Source organism: Lonchura striata, chromosome 2 (genome assembly GCF_046129695.1).
Source record: "Lonchura striata isolate bLonStr1 chromosome 2, bLonStr1.mat, whole genome shotgun sequence".
Classification (NCBI taxonomy): Eukaryota; Metazoa; Chordata; class Aves; order Passeriformes; family Estrildidae; genus Lonchura; species Lonchura striata.
The window spans coordinates 77,849,580-77,876,727 of NC_134604.1; the positions used below are offsets into that span (position 1 = coordinate 77,849,580).

Below are 27,148 nucleotides of genomic sequence, written 5' to 3' on the forward strand. Positions count from 1 at the left end.
AGGAAACACATCTGTGTTATACCTTCAGCTCCTCCCCAGTAGCCTACAAAACTGATTTGCAATTGTCTGGATCCTTGCAGGATACCTCTGCTTATCAGCACTCTGAATAATCTTCCAGTGCTGACATTTTTGTAGGCAAAACACATTTCCTTCAAAGTCAGGTTACTGTAAAACTACTACAAACTGGTACCACGCAGTTTAAAAAGCTATACTGGACATCACACAAAGTAGCAAGAGCTAAGGAAGACATTGCCCAACTACATTAAAAGCACATTAAGAGGCAGATGATAGGGTGCCAGGGTACAGGAGGATGGGAACTCACACTGAGACAGCTGCTTTGCAGTGAGGTTCCAACACACCCAGCCTCACCTTACCCCTCCACCCACCCATCTTGCACAGCAGGGGCAGAACACCCCAGTTATGGCATTCCACAAAAATCAGTTTATCTTCTGTTCCCACAAGCTCACACAACAATGATGAGGCTGCAAAGGAACCATGGCAGAGTGAAGTTACTGCTTTGTTCTGTATTATGTGCCCTAGCACATCATCCTTCAGTAAACTGGTCAGCAACTACAAAGTGCAACTGCAGGGAAATTTAAGGTAAAAAAATAGATCTGAGAGTTACAAAAAAGGAAGCCTTCAGTTCAAATAACTGATTTTATTGGTTTTAAAGAGTGAGTTTATTTACTGCCTAATCATGAAATCCCTGACAAATAAGCAGTTCTACTAATTTAAAGGTTTGCATAAATAGGGATAGCTTGTCATTTAGTATAGTCAAGACTGAGTGAAGTACTACCTGCACAGAAACATCATCAGTGCAACATCATAACACAGACATGTTTTAAGCATGAAAAAACCTCTCAAAAATATCAATACACCTCTTTTCCTCTGAGAAACTGAAGCGATGCTTCTTTCAAATGAAGCTCCTCTTCTGTTACCAATATAGACCTGATTTTTAAAGCATCAATACTTTTCAATAGCAAATGATTGTACTTCTACATTCAAGATACAGCACACTTTTTTTTTTCAGTGAATCTCAGTTTAAGATAGTCTATATTTAAATAATCTGTATATTACATATAAAAATACACATCTCTACCATAAATGAGGTCTTGTCTTCTTTGAAATGTCCAAGCCTTTTGGCCACCTGCCCTCACCACAAGTCTTACTCATCTTAAACTCTGACACATTCAAGCAAATTCTGCCACTATCTAATCAGAGAAGGACTTCCTCAACATACAGTTCTGAAACACAACTAAAATGTGTCTCAAAACATATCTATAACTTTTCAAATTAGTATTCAAAGAGTGTACCTTAAAATGTTATTCAACTTGCTGATTGATAAATTCTTGACAATCAAGCCAGCAGCATAAGTTTAACTTCCCCACTAAGTCTCAGAGTTCAGTGCATCTCCAAGTAAGCTCACTTTAATTTCCAGTCCATACATTAACAGATGACTAGGGTACAGCTTACACTGATCAATTTCTATTTCCAATGCAAACACACCTGTTGATTTCCTTGTGCAGACACAGCACAGGGATCTACTGAAGGCTGAATGTTCTCATATTGAGACATCAACAGGTAAATTTTCCATTGCACTGCATTCTGATGCCCATTTCACAAAAGCAGTGTGAAATTTGTTTCCTCAGAAGTGAGACTATTCATAACACTTAAGAGCACACTAAACAACATAATTAAAAATATTAATCAAAGTGGAGTTGTAAAACATTGCTCAAATTTTAGCACTGATCAATTTATTTTAAATTCCCTTAGCCATAAAGGAAACCCATTACCTCATTAGGCTGGCAAATGAGTAGTGCCTGAAAGCACAGTCACAAGATGAACACACACCCACATTTCTTCCAACTGTTGTTTCAACCTGGGCAGAAGTTTATTAGCTCTGTTAGCAAGACAGTGTCCTCTTACTGTTAAATTCTTAAATTAATAAATTAAGGCTATCAATATGCATAGACAAAGGGCTACCATGGTGATAGAAATCCTGGAAGGAGACCTCACCAGCTTCCACAATGGTTAGAGTACCTGGGTTTCTTGTACCAAGGCAGGCAGATATGCCTGTATTTTAAATGTTAATTCTTTCTGTTCCAAAGTTCCCATCTATATTTTTTTTAAAAGTAAATATGTAAGTTACCTCACAGTCATGCAAAGCATAAAGTCATCATTTTCTTCATTAAAAGAAGGTAAAAATGTTCTCTTAGCTACTGGAATAAGAAGAACCTGAATATAGTCTTGGTGAAACCAACCAAGGTAAACCTCAGAGTAATACTGTGGGGCGGGGAAAAAAAAATAGCAGTTAATTAATCAACTGTGCATATAACTAATGAACTAGTATTACTGTTTCCAAGATCTGTAACACCTGAAGTCAGCTATCTAAAAACCCTCACAGGAATAGTGGAAATTTTAAAATGCAGAATTTCAAGAAGTAACTTTTCTCTGGAGAGGCAAGCAGCAGGACCCAGCACACAGCACTCAGGCTGTTTCACAGTCTCTCTGTCTAACATCTAGCAGTTTTGGCAAAGAGATGCACAGATCGAGGCAGCAAGACCGAATATTGAATCTATGGATAATTTTTCTTTTATGCTGAAAGACATTTGTTTTAATGATAAAAATAGGCATGATAAAGAAATACTCGCCACTGTCTAAGGATGTACATCTTAAGGAGATATTTCAGAATAAATGAAGGGAATAAAGATTTCTGTCAGCATTTAAACATGTTCAGGTGAAAAAAGACTGTGAATTTCACAAGCTTCACAAATATCTGTTACTAAAACTGAACTATTTCAGAATTTGCATTGGCACAGTTTGAAACTGAAGATATGAAAGAACTCATTCTCTAGGAAATTTAAATTTAAAGCTTGGAGAGGCTAGGTGTATGAAACTTAAAACAACTAGAAGTAGTACCATAAATAGAAAGTGATGCTCAGAATATAAGTAAAAAGAAAGAAATGCTAAAGAAACAGAATAAAATTGTGCCTGTGCTGAGGTACAAATAGAAGGTTCTATAATACAGGATTAACTCTTTCAATGGCAAATACTTCACATATAAAAATCTAACTGAGATTCACTTATCACATAATTCAAACTTTACATGTAATAAAAGGCAAGGCAATACTCAGTTATGGCCTGTCAAATGTTTACCCCACTAACATTATCTACAAAAGCACTTTACCATTTTGTACACAGTGATTCTTTATGCACATTGAAAGGCTTTCTCTTAAAAAAGACATTATATACATATCTGTACACAATTCCAACAACCATGCTCCATCTCCCAGTAGAATTCTTAAAGCAAGATACCTGAGGTTTCTCAATATCTTCAATTTCTCTATCATAAACCTAAATATACATTTCAGATTTTACAAAAGGACACCTCCTTGGAATATGTGCATTATTATTTTAAAAAATTATAGCTTTAAGGAGCTGAAAAAGATTGCCTCCATCCAAGAGACTTCATTTTCACTCTTAGGAATGTCCTTCCTCCCAAGGACTTTTCAGAGACTGAGAGGCAGAACAGCATTAGGGTGAATGCCTTCCATGCAGACACCATGGGATCTTTGCTGTCTTGGGAAAGCCAGGAAGGAAGAGTATGTCAGTAGGATGAAGAACTTCCTCCAGCAAGGGAATATCTGAAGAGGAAAAGAAATAGTTACTGTTGCAACTTATAGAAAGGTATTCTACCAGAAGCAGCAAAGAAGTGATTTCATTTTATGCTGTTGAAGTTCTAGCCCTTTTCCTTGCACAATGGCACTCACCACTGCCACCACATCTTAAAGGAAGAGCCATGGAACTGAACAACTCTTTTAGAGCATCACTGCTTTCCTAACAAACAGCAACAACCTGTGCTCAAATGTGTTACTGAGCAGCACTTAATGATGGAAGAACATTTAGTGACTCCAACTTTCCTAAACTTTCCTACTCTGCAAGCTTACATCACATCTTTTCAAATTATTACTGGACCAGGACAATGCTATCTCTTGTTTTAAGCAGATTCTTAAATCATCCAAAGAAATAAGCACACCTTTTAATCATATTAAGTTTCCAGTAAACTTCACCAAACATCCAAAATCAAAACTGGAGGGGGAAGGTAACTGGATTCATGCACATCACTTGCAGTTATTCTAAGGGTCCCAGTTAATTCATTCAGACAAGCTTACAAAATCCAGTTCTAACTAATTTTAAGGGGGAATGAAAATATAATCAGAAACTTGTTGTTGAAAACCTATCTTCAGTAATTAGCTACCAAATTGAGAGGGTATTATACTGAATGACCTAATGATGTAATAAAGCATACTTCTTGTAGCACCCGAACAAGAAGGAATTATTTTTTCAGAATTTGACTAGCTCCAAAAAATAGCTTTATCCCCAAGGGAAACCTACTCAGATATGGAATGATTCAAGCTCATTTTAGTGGGAGTTCTTCCTATTCATTCTTTCACTCCCTTTCTGGAGTCATTATCCCATACTAGCTGGAATATCATCCCTGACAAAAAAAAGTTCACCCATATGTGATTCACTGACAAGCATTCTCTATGAATAATTCTTTCTCTCCTAGAAGGAGAATGGAGTGCTTGCCTTCACTGCTCTAAGGCATTATGAGGAAGAAAAACAGTCCAAGGAAGCAGAACAGAAAGAAAGCAATGCTAAATAGGTATACAAAGAGTTCTGAAATCTTTCTCGCAGGGCAAGAATTACAAATATTGCTGTCAGAACAAGTGTATGACTTCCAGCCTCCCCAGAAATGCCTACATGTGGGCACTGTCTCCACATGGCCATTTGCAGCATCAAGTCTTTGAGGTTTCCAGTTCCAGGAAGATCCCATACCAGACTGATAAAAATACGGCACTGAAATATAAAGCTGATGAAAGACTAGATTCAATTTTGGAACCCCTAATGGAAAAAACTGAGATGGAAGCTCCAGCAACTCTTTCAAGTCTGCCAGGACCGAATGAGACAGGACAGGACATCTGGCATTAGAAGTAACCTTTCAGCACTAGAGATGCTGACTGGGCTTCATTCTTAACAGCCCATAAAGCAACAAACATGATTGCTTGCAAATTTCTTGGCATTGGCTTTTACTGAAGGAGAAAGTGTCAGCCTGGTAATTCTGTGCTTCAGCCTCAAAGCTGTGAATTCCTAAACTTTACCAAGCTGTGGTTAGAGACAGTGTAAGGAAGACACCTGCTCAGGGTGATCTTCTTCCACGTGGTGGTCCATGATTAATCATTGACATGAGTTTTTTCTAGTACCAAGCAATCCAATCTGGCTGCTGTGAGTTTCACAACAGCTGTGGGCTCCAAGATAAAATGTTGCATTTATAGCCTCCTCCAGCAGCAGTTCTGAAATTTATACCTCTTATCTTTTCTTGTGCAGCATTTAAAGGAACAGAAATTTGATTATTTGTTCCTAATATATTCCTAAGGAAGGCAGTTAGAAAATCTCATGAAATTTGGCCTTTTGAAGGAAGACCAAAGGTTTTGGAGGTGTCACTCAAAGGCCATACAGACTGCCTTTACCGAATGAATAAGGAACCACTGACTATGTGAGTGAGGGAAACACAGACCACCTGAACAGTCAGTTTATCCACGTGGGTAAAAGAACCTAAGAGTGACACAGAATGTTCTCTGCAACACACACCCAGACACCAAGGAAGTGTGTGTCCCTTACAGGAACTGCAAAGGGAAAAGTCTGTCCAGTCTCATTTGACACACAATATGCACACCAATAGGATGAACATACATATATGCTATCACCTGAAGCTAGAAATTAGAACTGCTGATACAATTAAGTGTTTTTCCAGTAAGCAAACAGAACTGCACAAAACTGTAGGCACAGGTGGTTTTCTTCTCCATTAGAAACAAAAATTAATTATTTCAATTCAACATAAGCCAAAAACTTATAGAATCAGATCTGAAGCTTTCTGTAAGCCATACTGAAATAGTTTCATTACCTCTGAAGCCTCTGCACAAGGTTTGACACCATGGTATCTGCAATGCCTGGACAAGCCTCTTCAGCTAAATAAACTGCCTTCCTCAGTTCTTCTATGGAATCTGTGTTACCACCACACACCTCACTCTTCTCTTTCAACTGAAAGGAAACCAGGAAGAAATATATCAATAAGATATTAATAAATATTTCTATACACAATATAATGCAGAAGTTTGCTAGGAAGTGACTATCAGTGTTCACAATGTCAGCATTTGACTTTCATCACCCTCACATACTGAAGACTTTTTCAAGCAGAAGTTTGTCTTTACAGTACTTATCAGGATGTCATTCATCTTCATACATTTTCAACCAAAAAGCAGTATTTAACTGTAGCTCTTTGGTCTCAAGACGTGGTTCCTATACTTTAGTATCCATACTTGCACACCTATAGTTTACACTATACACTGCAGTAATTTTATCAACTTTTAAAAATAATCATATCTTTATAAATTCTTCTCTTATTCTTCATATATTCTTTTTCAAAGTTGTTTTTAAGTATTTGGAGAGAGAGTATAAAAAATATAAAACTCAGAATGGGAAAAAAATACATCTTTCCTCACTGAAATTCAAAAGCAAAACTCTTGATGATCTGGTCCACAACTGTATCTTGGAACAGTGAAAAGCTTGACATTTGTAGTAAGATAAATACAAAAAGTAGTGTCAAAAATAGAATGCTGCAATGCAAACATTTACACACCTTTTTCTTGTCATGTTCATTGCTTTAGGCCAGCATGGCTGATATTACTACCATCCATATCAAGTAATGTTAGGAGTAAAATACAGATCTCAGAAGCAGACATACCAAAAGCACAGCTAAAACATAACACAGCAAGTTCTAAATGGGTAGGAGCAACCTTAGGTGTCATTTATTATACTCTTCAATTTTTTTCAGAACAATCTTGGAACTGTTAAGTTTTAAAGCAATAACTTACCTCTGCAAATAAAGGGGATATAATTGTAGACAGGCATTGGGATAGAGGCCTCTTTGGGATATCCTTTTCCTTTAAAGAAAAAAAAAAATCTGACCAATTTTTATTTCTGAAAAAAAGCATCCTCATTGTATGCTAATTAAAGACAAAATGTAGTTCCAACATTTATAAAAGCTCTGTTTCCATATATGGAAAATGTTCTATAACATACTATTGCAAAGCATTGAGGAAAATAGAGGCTGAATTAAAATTTGAGACTGCAGCACCTCAAATATACGCAAGCTCAAAACTGGAAGGGAAAAAAAAGACAAACCACAAACCAAAACTACCAAACTCCCACAGTCCTACTAAATCATAGACATGCTGATATTTACTAGGTTCATCCCATATGATACAATATTTTTCTTATATTTCTCCAGAATTTTCAGAGCCAGCACAGCAACAACCTGCTCTGGCCACACAGCTTGCAGGAAATACAATGGAGCAGTTCCTAAACATCCCTTATTCCGGGTTGTTTGGGTTTGGATTTTTTTTTTTTTTTTTTTTTTTTTTTGACTCAGGCACATTTTGTTCTTTGTTACATTGAGGTCTTTTTCCTCAAAAGACCAAAATGCCTTCTCCAAAACTCCAGCCTAGATTTGCAATGTACTGGTTTTAGTTTACTATACAGAATGAGATTTTAAAAATACAATATTGCCTTCTCTTCCTCCAGTGGTTGTATTTCAAACTATAGAAATATTTTGGTATGTATTTTGTCAACTACAAAAAAGGACACATTAACAGAATGCCCAAAATTTAAGACTTACTCAGAAAGTTTAGTGAAGGACAACTGTAGAAAACACATTTTCAGCAAAAGTTCTGGAAGTTTCACAATATAAATGCTTTTAAAGGCATAAATTATTGCTAAATTATTAAAGCAGAATTATTTCCTTGTATTGTGAAGTCAATATTTTTATCACCTTGTTTCTTTGCAACTCCAAAGACTGGGCTGCTCCATTCTCTAGATTCTTGGGGTCTTTTTCTCTTATTGTAAAGATCCACTCTTCTGAGTCACTCCCACCTGAAGCCTGACCATCTGCTTCACTTCAAGCAAAAGGAAAAAAAAAGAAAAACAATTTTTATTACCTACACTTTACTATTGATGTTCATTCAATATACACGCTAAATATAAAAACTCAATGAAGACCAAGATGAGGATTCTACTGTGCAGGCCACTACATATAAAGACAAGTATGAAAATTAAGGTTCTTTTGGTTAAATGAAAAAATTTAAACCAAGATAATTCACCAAATGTAAGGAAGTGAAGCTTTACAGATTGAAAACATTTTCCCAAGTCTCATGAAGTGTTTTATTGCTATCTGAAAACTGGCTTTATCAGAGTACCTCAACTCATTAGGGAAAGGGGATGAAATTAGAAAACTAAATTCACTTTTCTTGCCAAGAAAAATAGCTAAGACACTGGAACGCTGGTCACTGGAAGGCATAAAGCCATTGATACTGTCAAGAAATATACAGCTGTAATGTCACCCAAGAAATAACCTGATGGTTGCCATTAGCACACAGCCTGGAATTGCAGAGTAGTTGTGTTTTCTTTACTATGAGGTATTTAATCCATTTGTGAATAAGCTCTTCACTTGAATCTCATTTGCACAGTGTTACTTGGCTGTGCAACTTGAGACCTTCTGTCTGCAGAACAGTTAGCCTCATATCTAGGAAGAACCCTGGACCCCATATAAAAGAGAAGGTAGCACATGGGCCAGAAGGGTTTTTCTTAGTGACTGTTACTTGCATGAAATCCCTGGCAATACTAAAATTGAGAATGCATTCATTTACCAAGACCACTAAGCTGAAAAGCTGCAAATAACTGAATACAGGAATACACGTGCTAAAAATAACTCCTTGGCTCCTCACAAAGGATATTTTATAGTTTCCTCAAACTTACGTATCCGAGTCATCAGAACTGGAGTCGTCATGACTTTGCTCAGACTTCCATCTCTTATGCCTGTCAATGAGGTCAGCTAAATAAGATGTTTTCTTGGAGTTTCGTAAAATGAATTTGTGTTTTAAAAGCTCTTTTGCAGTAGGTCTCTTAAAAGAAGAAAAGAGAGTTGGGGTTTTTTTTTTACCATGTTTAAGTGTTGAGTGACTCACTATAAAAACAAAGAAATCCAGAGTTTAGTCTTGATACAAATGAGATTTTAAATATATTCAGTATCTAAAAATATACCTGTCACTTATGTCACACCATATTAGAGAAGCTGAATGACACTTACTCATGCAATTCATGTAAAGCAGTCAAGTTCTCTACTACACACTGACAAACATGAAACTCACAAAGCTTGGGTCCTTGTTTAAGCAGGCCTCGACAAATTCTTTGAGGGATTTACTGAAGTTTCCTTCCAGTGTTGGTGGATTGTTCTTAGGAATGAGGAACAAAACTTTCATTGGATGTAATTCTGAATGAGGTGGCTCTCCTTTTGCAAGTTCTATGGCTGTTATGCCTAATGACCAGATATCTGCCTGTAAGAAAGAATGCTTTTAAGATTAGGTTGGAGAAAGAAAAGAAAGTGTTGGCTTGCTGTTCTAGTTTAACCAGCAAAACACATCTGCTTGCTCACAACGTCCCCTGGTGGAATGGGAGAGGAAGAGAATTTGAAGGGTAATGGGAGAAAACTTGTAGGTAATGAACAGTTTAATAATTGAAATAAAATAACAATAATAATAAATTTTAATGGAAAAAAAAATAACAAAGAGAGAGAAGTAAAACCCAAAAAAAGCAAGTGATGTAAGTGGAAACAGCTGCTCACCACCAACAGAAAGATGCTCAACCAGTCCCTGAGCAGCAGGGATTTCCCCCAGGTTTTATCGCTGAGCATGAGGCCATATAGAGTGGAATATCCTTCTGGTCAGCTGGGATCAGCTGTCCTGGCTGAGTCCCCTCCCAGCACCCCCTTTCACTGGTGGGTGAAAAGCAGGAGAGGCCTTGACTCTGTGCAGCTCTGCTCAGCAATCAGGAAAACATCCCTGAGTTATCAACACTTGCAGCACAAATCCAAAACACAGCCACGTACCAGCTACTGTGAAGAAAATTAATTTTACCCCAGTCACAACCATCACATTTGTAAAGGTAGATTTTTTTCAACTTTACTGTAAATAACTTCATGTGTAAATTCATTTTGTTACCATCGTTTTATGTGATTATGCCCATAGCCCAAGTAAACAGAGTTTCTTGATTGTCTCCACTCTTCAGTATAAAACAGTTATACTAAGTAGACTTTAAATTTTTTTGAAATAAATACTACTACACCAAAAAGCAATGTCAGAGTCATTATAAACTAGCATTTTATCTACCATATGCAAGAACACTATGCAAATATGGGGTAAGTCTAAAATATTTACATAAAGTAAAATGTTTTAACTTGCACAAGATTTCTCCTCAAGATATATTAGCTAGTACAACCATCAGAAATTTAGTACATTAGACTATAACTTCCCTGGAGTTTAACACTGGTTTTATATATTATGCTTATTCACAGACTAGAGAAATGCAGCCTTGAGCAGTAATATTCAGCTTTTTGGTCCAAGTAGCCCTTAAAAGTTTTCACCATCAAAATGTACTACTCTTTCTAGGGAATTCTGTCTCCCTTGCAATCCTATTGCAAATCTGCCTGAAGTAATGGGAAGCAATGCATTATAATTCTCTTATGTTTTGCTGAAATCACAGACCCAAAAGCCAAGAGAATGGATAATAAACCTGTCAAGGTAAAAAGAAAAAATATCACAGAAATGTCTGTTCCAAGGACAAGATACCAATTAAAAATATTTATGTTTGGTTTATTCCTGTTTCTTTTTGAGTGAAAGCAGAACAAATACTTATTCTCAGGAAAACAGGAAAGATATGACATGAGCTGTCTAGTTTTACTCCCAAACAGAGCAGCTGGAATTTTGCTAGGCTGTAGAGAGATCTATTTCCAGGTACTGGATAGAGCAGAGATGTCATTTATCACTGCTGTCTTTACTAAGTACCCCTCAACCCCACCTCAGCCCCATGGATTCTCATGGTTATCTTTGACTGACTTGCACACATTCATCGCACTATCACAGCCACAGTGCCTGTCCCAAAACAAGCTCCTCCTTCCTTGTTCAAACAGTATCCCACTGTTAAGAGCTTAGTTACTTAATTTTGCAAGTAGGAATGTAAAAAAAATCAGTCAATTAGCATACCACTGAATTTATGAAATTCCATTTTGTTAGGCCATGTTACAGAGTTCCTGACCACAAAGAATTACATAAGCACATAAGCCCTAAGTTTCATTTATCTTAATAAGAGCATTATCAGCTAAGCTCTCCACAAGCCTAATTATAGGTAACTTCCCTCTACCAGGAAAGCTTTTCTTGGTTATGAAAGAAAAATGTCATCTGTGAAGATGAATCTTCATGTTAACAACTGAGTGTTATTATTTCCAATTTATTCAGAATTTCAGTTTCTCAAGAGTGAAGTGTTAAAACCACATAAATGGATAGTTTTCCTCTGCCAGAATTTCAGTCACAGGTGGAGCATGTTTATATACAAATATAAACATCAAATTTACATGTGTATGAGTGCATAGATATCCACCTGCATACACATATACGTATATAAATACTTCCTTTTCTCTTCGTGTATTTGTAACCTTACTGCTAGTGACCTTCCTCTACAAAAATGAACAAATAAGTACAACAAACCATGGCTGCACACTTAGAATCTTTGAAGTCCAAGATGGGTTTTGGAAACCCATGCCTGTTGAAAAAATCAAAAATAACTCACCCTATATTCCTCTGGAACCATATCCTCCCCTTTCACAGATAAGGAAGGAAGTACCAATTGCACATGTATCCAAGCAGACATTTCTAGGAAGGACTTGACTGTGAAAATGAAACCACAGAACAACCACAAACAGTTCTCCCAATGGAGAGGGATAAGCATGACTTCAGGGCGTGGTGACAGTCCAGTATCATTAAGTTTTATCACATGTTGTGATTTTTAGAGTTTCAACTCTTGAACAAAAATTCTTGTTCAGACGACAGTTGGCATGTCACTGATAACTACTATTTACTGCAATACTGCCATAAGCCTTTCCTCTTCTAATCTAATGTGTAAAATTCAGTCCAGCTTGTAAGTCAAAGAAAACAGGCTATGTGCAAGAGAAAGACACTTCGACACTTTCAAATTAAATATCTATTTTTTACACTACAAGTTTTTTAGTAAAAAGAACAGAACATATATGAAAAATGAAGCATGTTAAGAAAACATGTTTTCAGGTAAGACAGGAATCAAAACAGGAAGCAGAAGCACTGCCAAAAACTAGAGCCCTTTCAAGCTTTTATTGGGATTTTCTCATCAAGTATCCAAGACTCTTATGCCCATGAGACATTGCAGGCTGAAACAGCCAGAATGCAAAATGCAAAGGCTGAAATCACACTTTGTCCAAGTGATGATCATTCCCAGGAGCCAAACCTCAAAAAAACCAAAAAAGCCCAACCACAACCAACCAAAACAAAACAAATAAACTAACTAAAAATCCCCCACAAAAACACACAAAGGAAAAAGACAATAACCATAATTTCAAATAAGTTTACTCAACTTTAATGACCCCAAAATCCCAATTTAAAGCTTCTACAGTGTTTTGCTTCTTATAGCCTCTGTACAGAAAGATATCAAATAGGGAATTAAGCAATTGTACAGCCTACACCAGAGTCAGCCTTGGCAAATGGAAAGAAACATCCCAACCTGTCCCATTGCATGGAGATATTGCCAATTGACAAATTCCTACAGGGAAATCAGAGGAAATGGGCAAGGAAGATGAGCTCAGGGAAGAACATAAGGAAATACTGCTAATTATAATAAAGAAGGCCGATTTTAGCAGAAATTGGGCTTGAGGGTGACCTTTATTTCAGACCTACAGCTGCAGCAGTGGGTTGGGCAAAGAGCCTTTCCTGATAACATGGGTGTCCTGCTGAGCTAGCCAGGCCACGTGGGGCAGGGAGAAGGCAGGGGCAGCAGAGAGCTGTATATGTAATCCAAACAAACAGAAGCATAAAGAACAAGTAACCAAAACCATGAACTTTGAAAAAAGCAATAGGCTTCTGACTTTAACTGGCATAATCCTTCCCGGTAAGTAGGGACACACAGTGCCATACTGGTGAGAATACAGAGAACACTAATGGAATCACATGTATTACAATTATGTATTACAATACAACTATGTATTACAATTTATATATTGTGCTTTTCTTGAGATTTCAGTATGCTGGTGTGCCATTCTGCCTGATCAAAATTCTGTATAAAGCTAAATTTGGTATTTAATATTAACACCTCCCGAATGGCAAATCTGAAAGAACACAGACCAGCACATTCTGCCAGAAATGAGTAACAGCCTTTTCAAACACCACTTTCACATCCACCAAATCCATATTCTTCAACTGTGTTGCTGGCTATTTTTTTCTAAAAACAAGAGGAAGAATATTAACATTTTGAACATATTTGCACTCTTCCACTTTTTCTAAATATCTGCACTCTTCTACTTTTAAACAGCCAAAAATACTCATCAATGTAGTAGGAAAAAAGGTGATGGGATGCACTCATGAATACTGTATCATTTCTTGCCATCTGGATTGTCTTAATAAACTAGGAAACGTAAAACTTTGGATACAAATTAGGAAATCTTTCCTCACCAACAGCTTTTAGCTGCTAGGTGTCACCTGAACACATCCTCATGTAGACACAAAGTTATTAGCTGCATTCTGAAAACCAACCTATGTAATTCAATTTAGAAAAAGGAAGGGACTTCAGTAATGCCTTGAAGTACCTTACCTTTGAATCATATGCTGATTGCTTTATTACTTCAGGTGCCATCCAAAATGGTGTTCCCACAAAGGTATTCCTCTTTATCTGTGTATCTGTTAGCTGTCCAGCTACTCCAAAATCTGCCAGTTTTACTTCCCCTTGTTCAGACAGCAATACATTAGCAGCTGGAATAAAGAAGAAGAAATACCAGAAATGAAGATATTTGACACCATTTGATGGTGTTCTTACAGGTTTGCATGAGTTCTTCTGATATTCTTTCATCACAAATAATAAAACAAATTACCTTTAATATCTCTGTGGATTTTCTTCTCTGAATGCAAGTAATCAAGTCCTTTGAGTATCTCCCTCAATATTGTAGCAATCTGAGTTTCATCAAGTGAGCCAGGCTCTAACTAGGAGATGTAAGAAATGTTTAAATATGTATAAAAAATGGACAGAAAATAGAAATAACATTGTGACTATAAAAAGAAATTACTCCTTCTGTCAGCCACCAAAACTTCCAATTTCATAACTTCATAATCTGAGACAAAACAGAACATTCTTTTTTAAAACACACAGTTCTAAACTAAATGGCTTAATGAACAGGCAAAGAAATTATTTATCTAAAATATTATGTAAAATTTATTAAAGGTGCCACAAAGACAAAGCCTCGAGTTATTGCTTTGTGGTTAGGTAATAGATATGCTATGCCTTTGAAAAGCATAGCATATCTGATTGTTAACATTACATTGAACTTAGATGTGCAACTCCACAGAACCTATGTGGACCCAAATCTCAAAGCCTGAGCAAGATGTTAAGACATTCAAGGTACAACATCCATCAGTCTGTGACAATATACTGCAGTGTATTTTGAGAAACTCGCTAAAACAACTCAAACTGACAGGCTGAGAGAACATTACATATTTTAAAACATTAACTTTTTTCAAGTAATACAGGAAATATAAATCAGCTATTTGTTAAAAGATTCCAAGTATTTCTTCTTATGAGAAGAATCAGTAGTGTTATATGATCCCAAAGATCTTTACATGTGATATGAATTCTGAAAGTGAGAATAACAGAGGAGAGGCCACTACCCAGAGACTCCTTAAACAATAAGGGCATCTCCATAGAGACACTGAAACTTTGTGTCCAACGGTTAATATTGGAAATATTCCACTATCTAGTTTACTCCACAACAGCACTCACTGAAACACAATCCAAAAGTTGTACCTCTAAAGCTTCATTCTGTGAGAAGGAAAGCATTTCAGATAAGGATTTTCAGATAAAAATAGTACATCGCTCAGAAATCCTCATGCATAGCAACAGAGGTAATATTTTCTGTAACAATGCATTTGCTTTATCTTTGCAGCTTTAGTTATAATCTTATTTGCTTTTCCTTAGCTCTGCTAATACACAAAATATTACCACTACCTGAAACCCACTAAGACATTCTCAAAGCTTCGCTCCAGCCAGGCTGCAAGCACCAGCTTGAGACTTGGTAACATGACACAACACATCTAATGGGGGTAAACCTCTTATGTCAGATTCAGCTCACCTTAGTGAGGAGGAATTACTGAAACAGAGTAAATCTGAGAAGACTGGCACTTGTACCTCCGTCACAAACTCGGACTACACTCAAAGTTTGACCAAAAATGTACATGCAGTTGCATTATTGTACTTTTTCTTGTGAGGCAGGATTTTGAAATCATCAAGTGCATATTCAAGTACAGAAAACACCAAGCTAGAATGACATGTCTGCACTATGAACATGGAATTCAAGGATCTTGGTAATCCTTGCTTCAAATATGAAAACGTGGCAAAGCATGCCAGGTTCAAGTTGAGAACCATAATGTACATGTTAGATCTAGGAGAACGTGCACCAGAACATAAATTGAAACTTAATGAAGCACAAAAAAGGTGCTCAATAGATACTTACAGGATGATTTTAGTTCTAGGGTGAAATAACTTCAATAACATTTTAAGATGTGAACAAGTACTTTCTACTATTTCTAGGCAATGAACTTAGAGAATAAACATATAGTCATCACACAAGTGAAATTTGTGTGATGAAAAAAAAAACCCAAGAAAATATGGTAGCATGTGTTTTCATTCTGCCCTTTTATACCTATACAAAGAAAATAATAGCTGATTTATAAAACAAAACCCAATTTCTAACTGCTCTTCTGTCAGGAAGAAAAAAAGTGATTCACAACAATAAATAAACATTTTCTATCATATCTTTACAGGGAACATCATGAATTTTTACACAACCCCAAAACTCCTAACAGATGTGGAAGCTAAAAGTGTAAATGGGTTCAAAAATACACAACTGCAGGAAGCCCACATTTAATACCCACTCCTGGATATCACCATCAGAATCCCTTTACAGTCACCTTGTTCCTTTTGCTCTTTCCTCAAGCATTTATCAGTTATCCCATTTGACAACTGCTACAAAGACATTCTGCCTCATTTTGGATAACAATTTTCACATACTTAAAGCATGCATTATTATTCCTATAGTAGTGGTTTTTAAATAAGAAGGTGTGTCATTTGAGAGGGGGCCGGGGTGCTTTTTAATAGCTGAAGTGAATGTCAGAATCCAGTTACAGAAAACATGATTCACACTGTACCCTTTGAATTCCCATTCAAACCTGGGTTTTCAAACTCCATTTCAAACTCCATCCCAGGTGCAGAACAAGGTACTTGCTCCTGTTAAATTTCATACCCTTGGTGACTTCACAGCCCTTTGGTCTATCCAGGACTTCCTGCAAGGCCTCTCTACCCTCCATGGAGTCCAAAGCTTCTTCTATTTCTTTGAAATACTATTTTTAATACCAGCCTAAATTGTATTTCTGTCTGTTTAGGCTTCAGAAAGACTTCAAACAGGGAACCTTTTGTTTATTTGTTTGAGGGAGGGGGCAGTGAGGAAAATACATTAAAATGTATAAGCTTGTATAAGAGTTGTGGTGGCAGAACTATGAGATAAAAAAAACTATTTTCAGGCACTAGTGCACTCTGGCTGACTGAAGATTAGCATTCTAAGATGTTTATATCCTGCTTTCAATATTATGTTGTTTAGCTCCCTTCTATTTACACAAATAATCAGTCATGCCCCATGGAAAATTAGCATTTTTCTGGCATTGACAAATACTTTTATCCTTTCCTGAAAGTGAATATTGCCACAGCCAAGTGATCTATTATAGTTTCCAGAATTATAAGATAGGAATATAATTATGTGAAGTAAAGTAACAAAACATGCATAATTTACTTACTAGATCAAGGGCAGAGCCCCCACCCAGATATTCCATTATTATCCATAATTTTGTATCCTGTAAAACAAAAAACAAAAAAAAAATGTATTAAGATTAAAAAAAAAAAAAAGAAAATAGTAGTAACTTGAGTTAATGGGATTTGTTCAATTCTTTTTGCTGAAGAAATTATCTGTAGTTTTGAAATACCACTAACATTTAGCTGTTAAGAGATACTCAGAAGTATCTTTGGATTATTTACTCAAGAGTGCATGCATGGAGGAGAATGCATTTTAATTTTAAAATTCCAATTAAGGACATTCCAAATATCAAATAGTGTTACATATAACATACTACCTTTGAAAATATTGTCTCTATTTTGTTGAACATCTTTATTTGTACAGATACCTCAAAATATTCTCTTTAGTAAGCTTGACTCCTGTCCAGTTTAAATTGAAATAGAGCTTATTCTTAATTTTTCTGCATTGCTTCATTTTCTTGAACAGTCAACTAGGTTTTCTCCACTAATGCTTATGCATCTGATATATGGTATAGAATTTTGCACATTTGTGTTCAAGAAAGAAGAAGCAAAGTAGTAATGAAGATTGTTTAAGATGACTATAACAACTTACTAGCTTCAGCTAGTAAAAGAAAAGCTAACAACAACATCAAGCTATGCTGTTCCTAAAGAAAACCTTGGTAAATGTTACAGGATTGTTTAACACAAGATATACAATGCAATATGCTAAGGAAGAGACTGGAGCCAATAAATTTCTTTCCACTTTTTGCAGCATCTTTTTCCCAAATACACTTAGAGAAGCAGTTAGTTAAGCTTTTCCTTGCAGTACCAGTCTTAATACACACAACAAAGCAAAGCCACAAATCTACTACGTAGGTACTCAAATGAAATTGCTGCACAAAACACACTGGTGGCTTAGTTTTTTATGATTATCAAGTTATTTTATGCTTTGTTAGCTTCACCTGTATGATATGTACCAAATTTTCACAAGACCTCTAGCATAATAATATAGATTTCTCTCAGAGCAAAGAGCACATAAGTAGCAACAATATTCATTTACTTTGTCTGACAGAATAAAACTTTATGTAAAAATAATGGCTCACAGCCAGGGTATCTGACTCTGAATTCTCATCTATAAGGATGGATTCAAGTTTTTAGAGAAGTGGTAAATGTATTTATTGCAGGACATAACTTCATCTAAATCCTCAGAGAGATTAAAATTTTAGCCCTTAGGACTAACTTAAGTCTTTTAGTCATTATTATATCTATAGTTCACTGCATCCACCCCCTCTCTGGACTCCTGCTGTAGGTAAATGTGCATTTTTCCTACCTCCAGTTACACATACCATACTATTTTTAGATAAGATCCTGGATTAGGGTTCCTTCATCATCCACTATTTTTAACACAGAGATTCAGCTAAATTTAGATACCTTTCTTCAGGAATCAACTCATGCTATTTGACAAACACAGTCTTGTTAAAAATATTTTAAGAGAGCCAGAACACAGATTTTAGGAAGAAAGAGTATTTAAAAAATATGATCTATCTCAGTACTGACAGACAACATCCTGATAGTGCTTACTTTCTTGCAGACACCACAAACATTCCAAGAACTGTAACTCATCCTGATAGTGTCTCTCGCAGTACTGAAATACTTGTTTTCTGCCACAACTTTATGTTTTTCCTGTCCCTTTGAGGCTCTAGGACCTAGTAGTTCCCGAACAAGAACATTACTGAGATGTGTCTTATAGTGAGTCATCTTAAACTTGATCAAAAATTTATATTTTGCTGATAAAATGTGTTTTAAATCTACATGAAATTTCCTGAATAGTCAAAACCTGCACTTTATTTTAATAGTAACTTAGTAAACACAAATATGTCAACTACATCACTACTTCCTGGCTCCTTGGAAATGCCTGGTTGGGAAAGAAGGAAGCAAACAAACCTCCTGACCTTTTGAAGAACAGTGAAGAAAAGAAGGGGAAAAAAAACCAAAAGGGAAAACCCCAAATATCCACAACACCTCACATAGAAGTCAACAAGTGATGGGTCTTCCCTTTTCTATTATCTCAAGCATTTAAAGAGTTAACAACTCAAAATAAGATCTCATTTCCCAAAAGAGAAACTTTCTAGAACACTAGGTACCAAATTCTCCAGCTGAAAACTAGAAATCAGAGGTAGAAAATAACAAAAATATTTAAGAATATAATTTTAATTACATAGTTTTCTTTTTAAATCATCATTTATAATTTTAATTATTTTTCTAGTTCAATTAGTCTTTGCTCCTGAAACTTTCATCATCAGCTGCCTGAGGCCACATGTCTGGATTTACAATACAAAAGCCATTGATCCAGTAAACTCAGTAATTCTACATTTTAAAACAAATGAAGTATGGAAATACAGCTGAGAAACACACACACACAACTGTATCTGTATCCCAGTGTAAAGATAAGTAATAACAATCTATTACAGTTATGGCATCTTTTTATCTGGATACATATATTCTAATTTATTTGTAATTCTCTACGGCTCCCCCTTCCCTCAGAAACATTACTCAACTTCATGAATGGTTTTGGGTTTTTATTTTTGAAGCTTCTATCATTAGTATGAAGTACCTGAATAGATTCATATGTTGTACTCAAATAAATGTAATAACTATGGTAGCAAATATTTTTTTTTTTTTTTGAGCTTGCTTATATGAGATCTGCATATATTGCTTAACAAGAAGATACAAATAAATCCTTCTGGTGAGACAGCTGAAAGAATTTCTCAGTATGTATTTCATCTTAAAGCAAACAACCTATATATAGTGATATATATATATATATACATTTGTGGGTGCTTGGATGCTAGGTATCCCCCAAATGCACTCTGCCATTCCCTTTCTCACATGGATATGGGAGAGAGACTATAGTAAAAGGCTCATGGGGTGAGGTAAGGACAGGGAGCGAACAATCTCCCGTTGCCCTCATGGGCAAAGCAGACTAAAACTGGGGACATCAGTTTATTACTAGTCAAATCAGAGTAGTATAATGAAAAATAAAACCAAATATTATAACTCATGCCCAATGGCCCCTTCTCCATGGGCTTAAATTTTACTTCCAAATTTCTTCATCTCCACTCCCCAGTGGAACCAGGGAGTGGGAAATCAGGATCATTATCAGTTCATCACATCTCTGCCACTCCTTCCTCCTCAGAGGGAGGACTCCTCACACTCCTACCCTGTTCCCGCAGGAATACCATCCTCCATGGACTTCTCCATCGTGAGTCCTTCCCACTGGCTGCACTTTTTCATTAATTGCTCCAGTGCGGGTCCCTTCCATGGGGTGCAGTCCTTGGGGAACAGCCTGTGGGTTTCCCACAGTGTCCTAAGTCCTATCAAACCTGATCCAGAGTGAGCTCATCTCTCCCTAAGGCCAGGAGCCTGCTCCAGTGTGAGCTTGCCACAGGGTCCCAGTCTCATTCAGGCACAGCCACCCGCGTGGTGGGTCTCCCCCACCAGCTGCAGGTGGATCTCTGTGGTCCCATGGAACCTCCATGGGCTGCAGGGCCACAGCTGCCTCACCATGGGTACACCAGGTGCTGCAGAGGAATCTCAGCTCCAGCATTTTGAGCACCTCCTCCCCCACCCCTTCTTCACTGACCTTGGTGTTTGCTGTTCCTCTCACTTATTCTCACTCCGCTCCCCAGCTGCAGCTGTGCAGGTTTTTTCCTCCCTTCTTAAATCTGTTCTCCTAAAGGCACTGCCACAGTCACTTACGGGCTCAGCCTGGGCCAGCAGCACATCCACCCTGAAGCCAGCTGGCACTGGCTCTATAGGACCCAAGGCAAGCTTCCAGCAGCTTCTCACACAAGCTGCCCTTGTGGCCCCCCACTACCAAACCTGGCCATGCAAACCAGAGATAACGCCTTGTAACAACAGCACAAGGCCAGCACAGAGCTACTATCAATTGACTTTGGCATCACCATAGCAACGGGCCTCCTTCTTTCCTTCTTTTCTTAGTGTCTCTGGCATGCCTCACATTCCCTAACACCTACTGTCACTTTCCTTTTTAAAGCTGACCAAATTCTTTTTTTTTGCTTGAACTTCTCACCCTTTCAGCATATATTTCCCTTTTGCTCTCAAACAGAATTCCAAATGCACTACATTTTCTTCCACAGCCTAGATTAGTAATTATATATTATGCATAATCACTTATACTTTCAAGAGGTACATTTATATACTGACACTAGCAACATTCAATGCTCCACTTTAAGACCTGAAACAAGAACAGTTTTCTTCTTCTAAGCATCAGCCACAACATAGCATTGAATTTTCTTCAAAATACAGTGAAGCCATGATGAGTCATCCATCCAAATTTAGGATTATTATTTCTCTGTAAATTTAGATGTACAGATTAATGAGGGCACATGGAATATTTCCTTTTTTGCAGCAAGAACAATGGGTTTTCCTCTGATACTATGAAACTGAAGAAAGGAACAGCTTTGGAATCTTCAAGAAATCCTGTTAAGAGTTTCTGTAAATCTTTTCGAAACTATGGCTGCTCTTCTTGAGCTCTGACCTATGATTTTAACTCCAGAACCACTAAAAAACTTACAATAGCAACTTTACCTCTGATGAAGTTTCCTTCATCAGGTTACTTCTATACCATGAAAGTACTTGCAAAATAAGTGCAGATACAGGAGGTAAAGTATTTCTAGTACATAAAAATTGAAGACTGTACACCAGAGAAAAAAGAAGACCATCCACCAAAAAACTTGTATATAATCTCGAAGGTACATTTTAACTGAACCTTGAAGAGGACAGAAGACTTACAGAAACAAGTAATCAAGAGTAACATGTTTGTTTGTAAGTTCTTAAAAAGTTAAAAATAATCTAAATAAACAAGGGAGAGGCCTACCTTCAGAGATGCTTCCTATTTCTTTTAGGTGAAGAACATACACATTTCTTACACAATGATATTATACAGGAGAGACCAAGCTAAAGCAATCAAAACAAGTATGTACTGATGAAATTTTTTCTAAATCTCCTTTCTTGTGGGAAGGAGAGACTGCAGAGGCAAACCTAACACAGTCACAAAAGAAGGACTGGAAGGACCCTGAAGTAAGTGCACTGAATGACCTGTGCAATTTGAAAACTGTAGTAACAACAATAAGCATATGTTTGTTTTTAAGTGAAGTAAAATCTCCCCACACCTATTGTAAGAAAGAGACTTTTCCAATTTGAATCCCTTGTGAGAAAAGGCATTTCCCACCTTAAATTTATGGTACACAATTAGCAGCAGAACAATGTGTATTTATAAAGATGTGTAAAAAGCTTGTTTAGTTATGGACACAGTCACGTCCAAACTCTACTTAGAATTTCTATTTGCAATCAGTAAAACACCTATGAACAATCAGAAGCTAGAAATACTATATTTGATTGAAATAACATGACAGATTTGCTAAATTAACTTATATACAGAAATTTTACCATCACTGCATTAGAAGAAAAACCTCGAATGCAGAAAAGCAAAAAGACAGAATTTCAACTGAAATGAACAAATTAGTACTAAAACTGATATTCACTGCAGAACTTGAGATGTGTTAATTTGTTTAAAAAATTTTTCAGTTATATCAAAGTAATAAGGGCCAGGAAAAGACTCTTATATTTAAGTACTGATATAAATTTAGTATTGATATTTTTAATTCTCCAAGCATAAGAAACCAGAATAAAAGAACTTTTGTAAACACAATGCATGCAACACTTCTCTAAATTGCATTCCTGCCACAAGTAGTTACTGTGACATGGAGATTTGTCTTCAGTTAATCTCATATTTAAAAACCCAGAGAAGCCTGACAGGTGCAGTAATCAGAAGTTTTTAAATACTTGCATACTGACTCTTAAATGCTCAACTTGAAAAACAAGATGCAGACATCATGTATCTCATCTTCCATATCTACTTTAAGCCACCTTTCCAACTGATTCCCTCCATTTTTGAAAGAAAAAATGATTTTTTTCAGGATCTATTTCTCCTTGTGCTTTTAAGTGCATCTGAAGCCCCTGCTGTTTGTCAAAGCCACCAGTGGCAAAATCATGTACTGCCAAAGATGCTTTCACCCACCCCACAAGCACAATAAAAGAAGGGCCTGCCCCAAAACAAGCCATGTAACCTACCAAAGACAGAAGCACTAAACTACCTGTTTTAAAATGAATCTGAAAACGTTTATTACCCTGACACCCTTCATAACAAGAGGAAGAATAATTAACCAGAGAACTATACTTTAAGGGATACTATAGTTCATATATCTGAATTCTTCAAAGTGCCTTCCTTTCTTCGGAGCCATCAAGTGCAGCTTCAGGCACCATCTTATTTATTCACCCTCTCCGTTCAATACCAAGGCACAACTGTAGCCACTAGCTCATTATACATTATGAAGAACCATGGTATTTTAGCTCTCATTGTTTATTAAAACATGTGAACATTGGGAGATTACACACAAAGATACAGTTCAGGCACAAAAAAATTATGTTCTGTATGATGCCATAAATTATGCGTTTGGGCAATGACAGGAAATGGCATTTATGTACTTGTGGTTCCTGCTCCCAAAACTTTCATCAACAATAAAGGTCACCAACTGTCAAAAATCTGAAAACATGTATCAAGAAGCATCAAGACCTCCAAAACACTGTAAATGTCTTTGCCCTGGAGCTCATCCTATCGTAAAAAATAATACGTATACAAGAAAACAATTATTTAGGGCTTTAGAGAGAGGACACCTATGAGTTGATGTATTGCCATTCCATCCTTGAAATTCATCAGGATTTGCAAACTTTCCAATAGCTGACTTTTCAATTTGTAGAGCCACAGATTATTATTAGAACAGATAACAACTGCCAAAATTGAGTTCTTCAGGAGTACAAGGTGGCTATTAATATTATTCAGCAAATGAACAATTTTGCTAAGGAATACAATTCAGATCTACCACATGGCCTCAATTCTTGTCATTTTTTGACTAGTTACAAATGTTACACATACATATATATATATATACACACACACACACATTATATATTTTTGGCTCAATTTAAATCGGATCAGAACTACACCCAGTGCTGCCATATGTTAACAACCCAGAATGAGTAGCATATCACTATCTGCTCTTTCATCTCATTCTTTTTAGTATACAATCCTTGGAGAGGGACAGAAGCAATGCACCCCTGAACTGTAAGCAGCCAATCCAGATATCATAGAATGCCATAGAATAACTCTTTCAATACTCAGCAAGGATTTGACGAAGGATAGAATCACTGATACCAAAAGTCAGATATTCACATTAAGTTTCTCCAAAATTTGAACATTATAGGTACCCAATTCTGTTAGTGTAAGTAGTAAATGAAGTCCTTTCCACTGCAAATGGGCAAATCAATCCTATTACTCCAAAACTCCAGTCCTATAGCTGTTAAACAGTTTCAGGAAAGGCTACAATGTTTTCAGAACTTTTTGGAATTGCCTTTACAGAAAAAAAGTCAAAAAAAAAAATTCTATGCTAATTCACATCATCTTTACAAGACAGTATAGTTTGTTCTTGAAAGCAATCTCAGTAAGCACTGTATTTTTTTCTCCATATCTGAAAGAACAGAATTTTTAGCTTCAATAAGGAATAAGAATACCACTATTACTCCAATACTTCCTGTGAAGCATAGAGTTCCACAGTGTACCTAGTCCATCACTTGAACTTTTCTTTGACAACCGAATCATCTGCTATCATTCCATCTAATTCCTCCTACTACTACAACAAGAAATTGTATGGATTGGTGTATTATTTGAAAGCTATTTGCTTATGTTATTAGAGATTTTATAAAGTAAAACCAAACTCTAGTGTAAAGACACTTGTTTCAAAGCACTTGAAAGTTAGATGGCATGGAAAGACAACCCTTGGTTTCAAAGAACAAGAGAGGAACTATTTTATGAGATAACAGCACTACACATACACAGGTGTGCCACCAAAGACATCCTCTGGATAAACTGTCCTCTCCCTCCCCATCCCAACACAACTAACAATCCATGCTTTACAGCAGAGTCCTCAAGAACCGTCTCATTTTCTTAGAAAGGTGAAAGCATACAGATGCTATGAATTAGTTATCTTTAACCTTGCTACCTTGCAATTTTGAGGTGTAAGAGGAGCAAAAGCAGATGGTATGAAATACAGATTAAGATAAACTATTAATCACAAAAGTATGACTAAAACTCTTGCCATTCTGAAGGATATAATTTGGCACTACGAAAAACAGCTAAAAACTCTTAGCAGTTAAAACTGTTACTAAAGAAAACACTTTAAATCGATTTTACTTCCTAAATGAATGAGTTCTACTGTCAATTTGAAAGAGAAATAACATTGCTTTGAGTATCAGCTCCTTCCAGGAAAAACTGACAATAAGAGTAATTAGATTTAACCTTTAAAGGGAATTTTTTGAGTATTTCATTAATTCCAGAGCCTCCAAATAATATAACACTTCCCATTTATAGCTAGGTCTCTCATTTTACCAGAGGAGATGTCCATCAACAGACACTTTTAGATTAGAAAGCAGTCCAGCAATTGTCAGTCCTGTATCTACTCTACCTTGCTGAATTTCTAGAGAAGCAGACATAAGATCAAATTTATTTAAAATTATGTCCCCCACCCAAAAAGAAACCAAAACACAGACATACACACACGCAAAAAAATACAACAAAAAAACCCCCAACAAAACAATCACAACCCCCTCCACTTTCACTGACAGTACATGGCAGACCAAATGAGGGAAAGAAAAGTTGCCTTAGTTTCCACATATGTAAATGTAGAATTAGGCAGGATATTCTTTTCCAGGACAATCCACTTCTTAACTACCTCGACATAATTAAACATACTAAAGCTTAAATGGTCTGAGTGCCAACTATATTCTCCAAATCCACACCCTTAGAAAAAAATATAGTAGCTATTAAGCAAACATATGATCATCTTCACTAAAGGTCTATTACATGACAAAATATTCCTACTAAAGGAAAAAAAAAAAAAAAAAACCCAACACAGCTAAAACCCCTAGAAGGTTCTTCTTATGATTCCAGTAATATTCTTAGTTTTCATATAATAGGAATATACTGGAATATATAATTATATATATACACATATACAAAACATACATAATATATATTATATACTGGAATATGACTGTAGAAAGAAATATCTAGAGCTGAGTATTCATACAATTAACCTGAATTAGGTGGAAAAGGGGTTGATGTCACCCTTGAAAAGTCTGTTTTTACAAAGCAATAGATTTTAAAAAGCTACAATGGGCATTTTGTGTTTAAATTTATGATATCAAAGTAAACTTCTGTTTATTTCAATTTGCTTTCTTTACTAAATTACTTTTCCACAGGCATTTGGAAGGCTGTGCTTCATGTAGGTAACATCTCTAACTTGGAAAAATAATTCCTAAGGATGTATTTCCCTCAAGGAGAATAAAATGCAGTAATTTACTTCCACAGAACTTCTCTGGAATAATGCTCACTAGAAATTTAAGCACACAAAGAATTAGGTGGAAATCATCTGGATATAAAGAGCTAATTCAGAAACCTATTTTAAAAATGGGTATAAAACTGAGTGAAGTAAGTAGCATTTGGTTTTGGTTTCATTTTTTTCTTCCTCCAACTTTAACCTTAAGGAAGAAGACTTGAGAAAAGCACAAGTTTGGACCTCTTCCAAAATATGAAAATAAAAAACTAAGGGAATGAGGGAGCATATGTCCAAGTTATACTCCAGAAGTGTAAAATGTCTTTTTCCCTTCCACTGGGGGCATATTCTTAAGGAAATCAACAGAATGGACAACTTTGTGACTCTTAAGGGGGTGCAACCAGCTGATGAGGCCCCATAGAGTTCTCAAAAAATTGTCACAAAGGAGCCATGAAGGATGGTGAAGCTGTAGTAAAGAATATGACCAGGCTGGGGTGCAGGACTGACAAGTGTTTTGTCTGGGGAGCATTTCTGAGGCGCTTACCTCCTTTGAAGTCTCTTGGCGTCAGGATGAATGCTAGCTGTCCTGGGGCTGCCATCCCTTTGAGGGGAGGGAGATACGGATGAGCCCAAAGGTTCTCTTCTAAACA

At 36.4% G+C, this 27,148-nt stretch overlaps 1 protein-coding gene across 3 annotated transcripts in view; it reads right to left on the reverse strand.

Annotated features, from left to right (window-relative positions):
* Positions 1-643: 643 nt before the first annotated feature.
* Positions 644-27,148, reverse strand: part of STK24 (serine/threonine kinase 24) — a 51,784-nt gene continuing 25,279 nt past the window's right edge. For 2 of the 3 annotated variants that reach the window (XM_021530280.3, XM_077781493.1), the window contains exons 3-11: positions 17,031-17,087; positions 14,063-14,171; positions 13,786-13,943; positions 9,267-9,452; positions 8,875-9,020; positions 7,892-8,015; positions 6,936-7,004; positions 5,966-6,102; positions 644-3,644 (exon numbers count right to left, since the gene is read on the reverse strand). In XM_021530280.3, the coding sequence (XP_021385955.1) occupies positions 3,608-3,644; positions 5,966-6,102; positions 6,936-7,004; positions 7,892-8,015; positions 8,875-9,020; positions 9,267-9,452; positions 13,786-13,943; positions 14,063-14,171; positions 17,031-17,087 (1,023 nt within the window). In that variant the 3' untranslated portion in view covers positions 644-3,607. Of the gene's footprint in view, positions 3,645-5,965; positions 6,103-6,935; positions 7,005-7,891; positions 8,016-8,874; positions 9,021-9,266; positions 9,453-13,785; positions 13,944-14,062; positions 14,172-17,030; positions 17,088-27,042; positions 27,141-27,148 lie in introns of those variants that run through there. The other variant, XM_077781494.1, reaches the window with a different exon arrangement.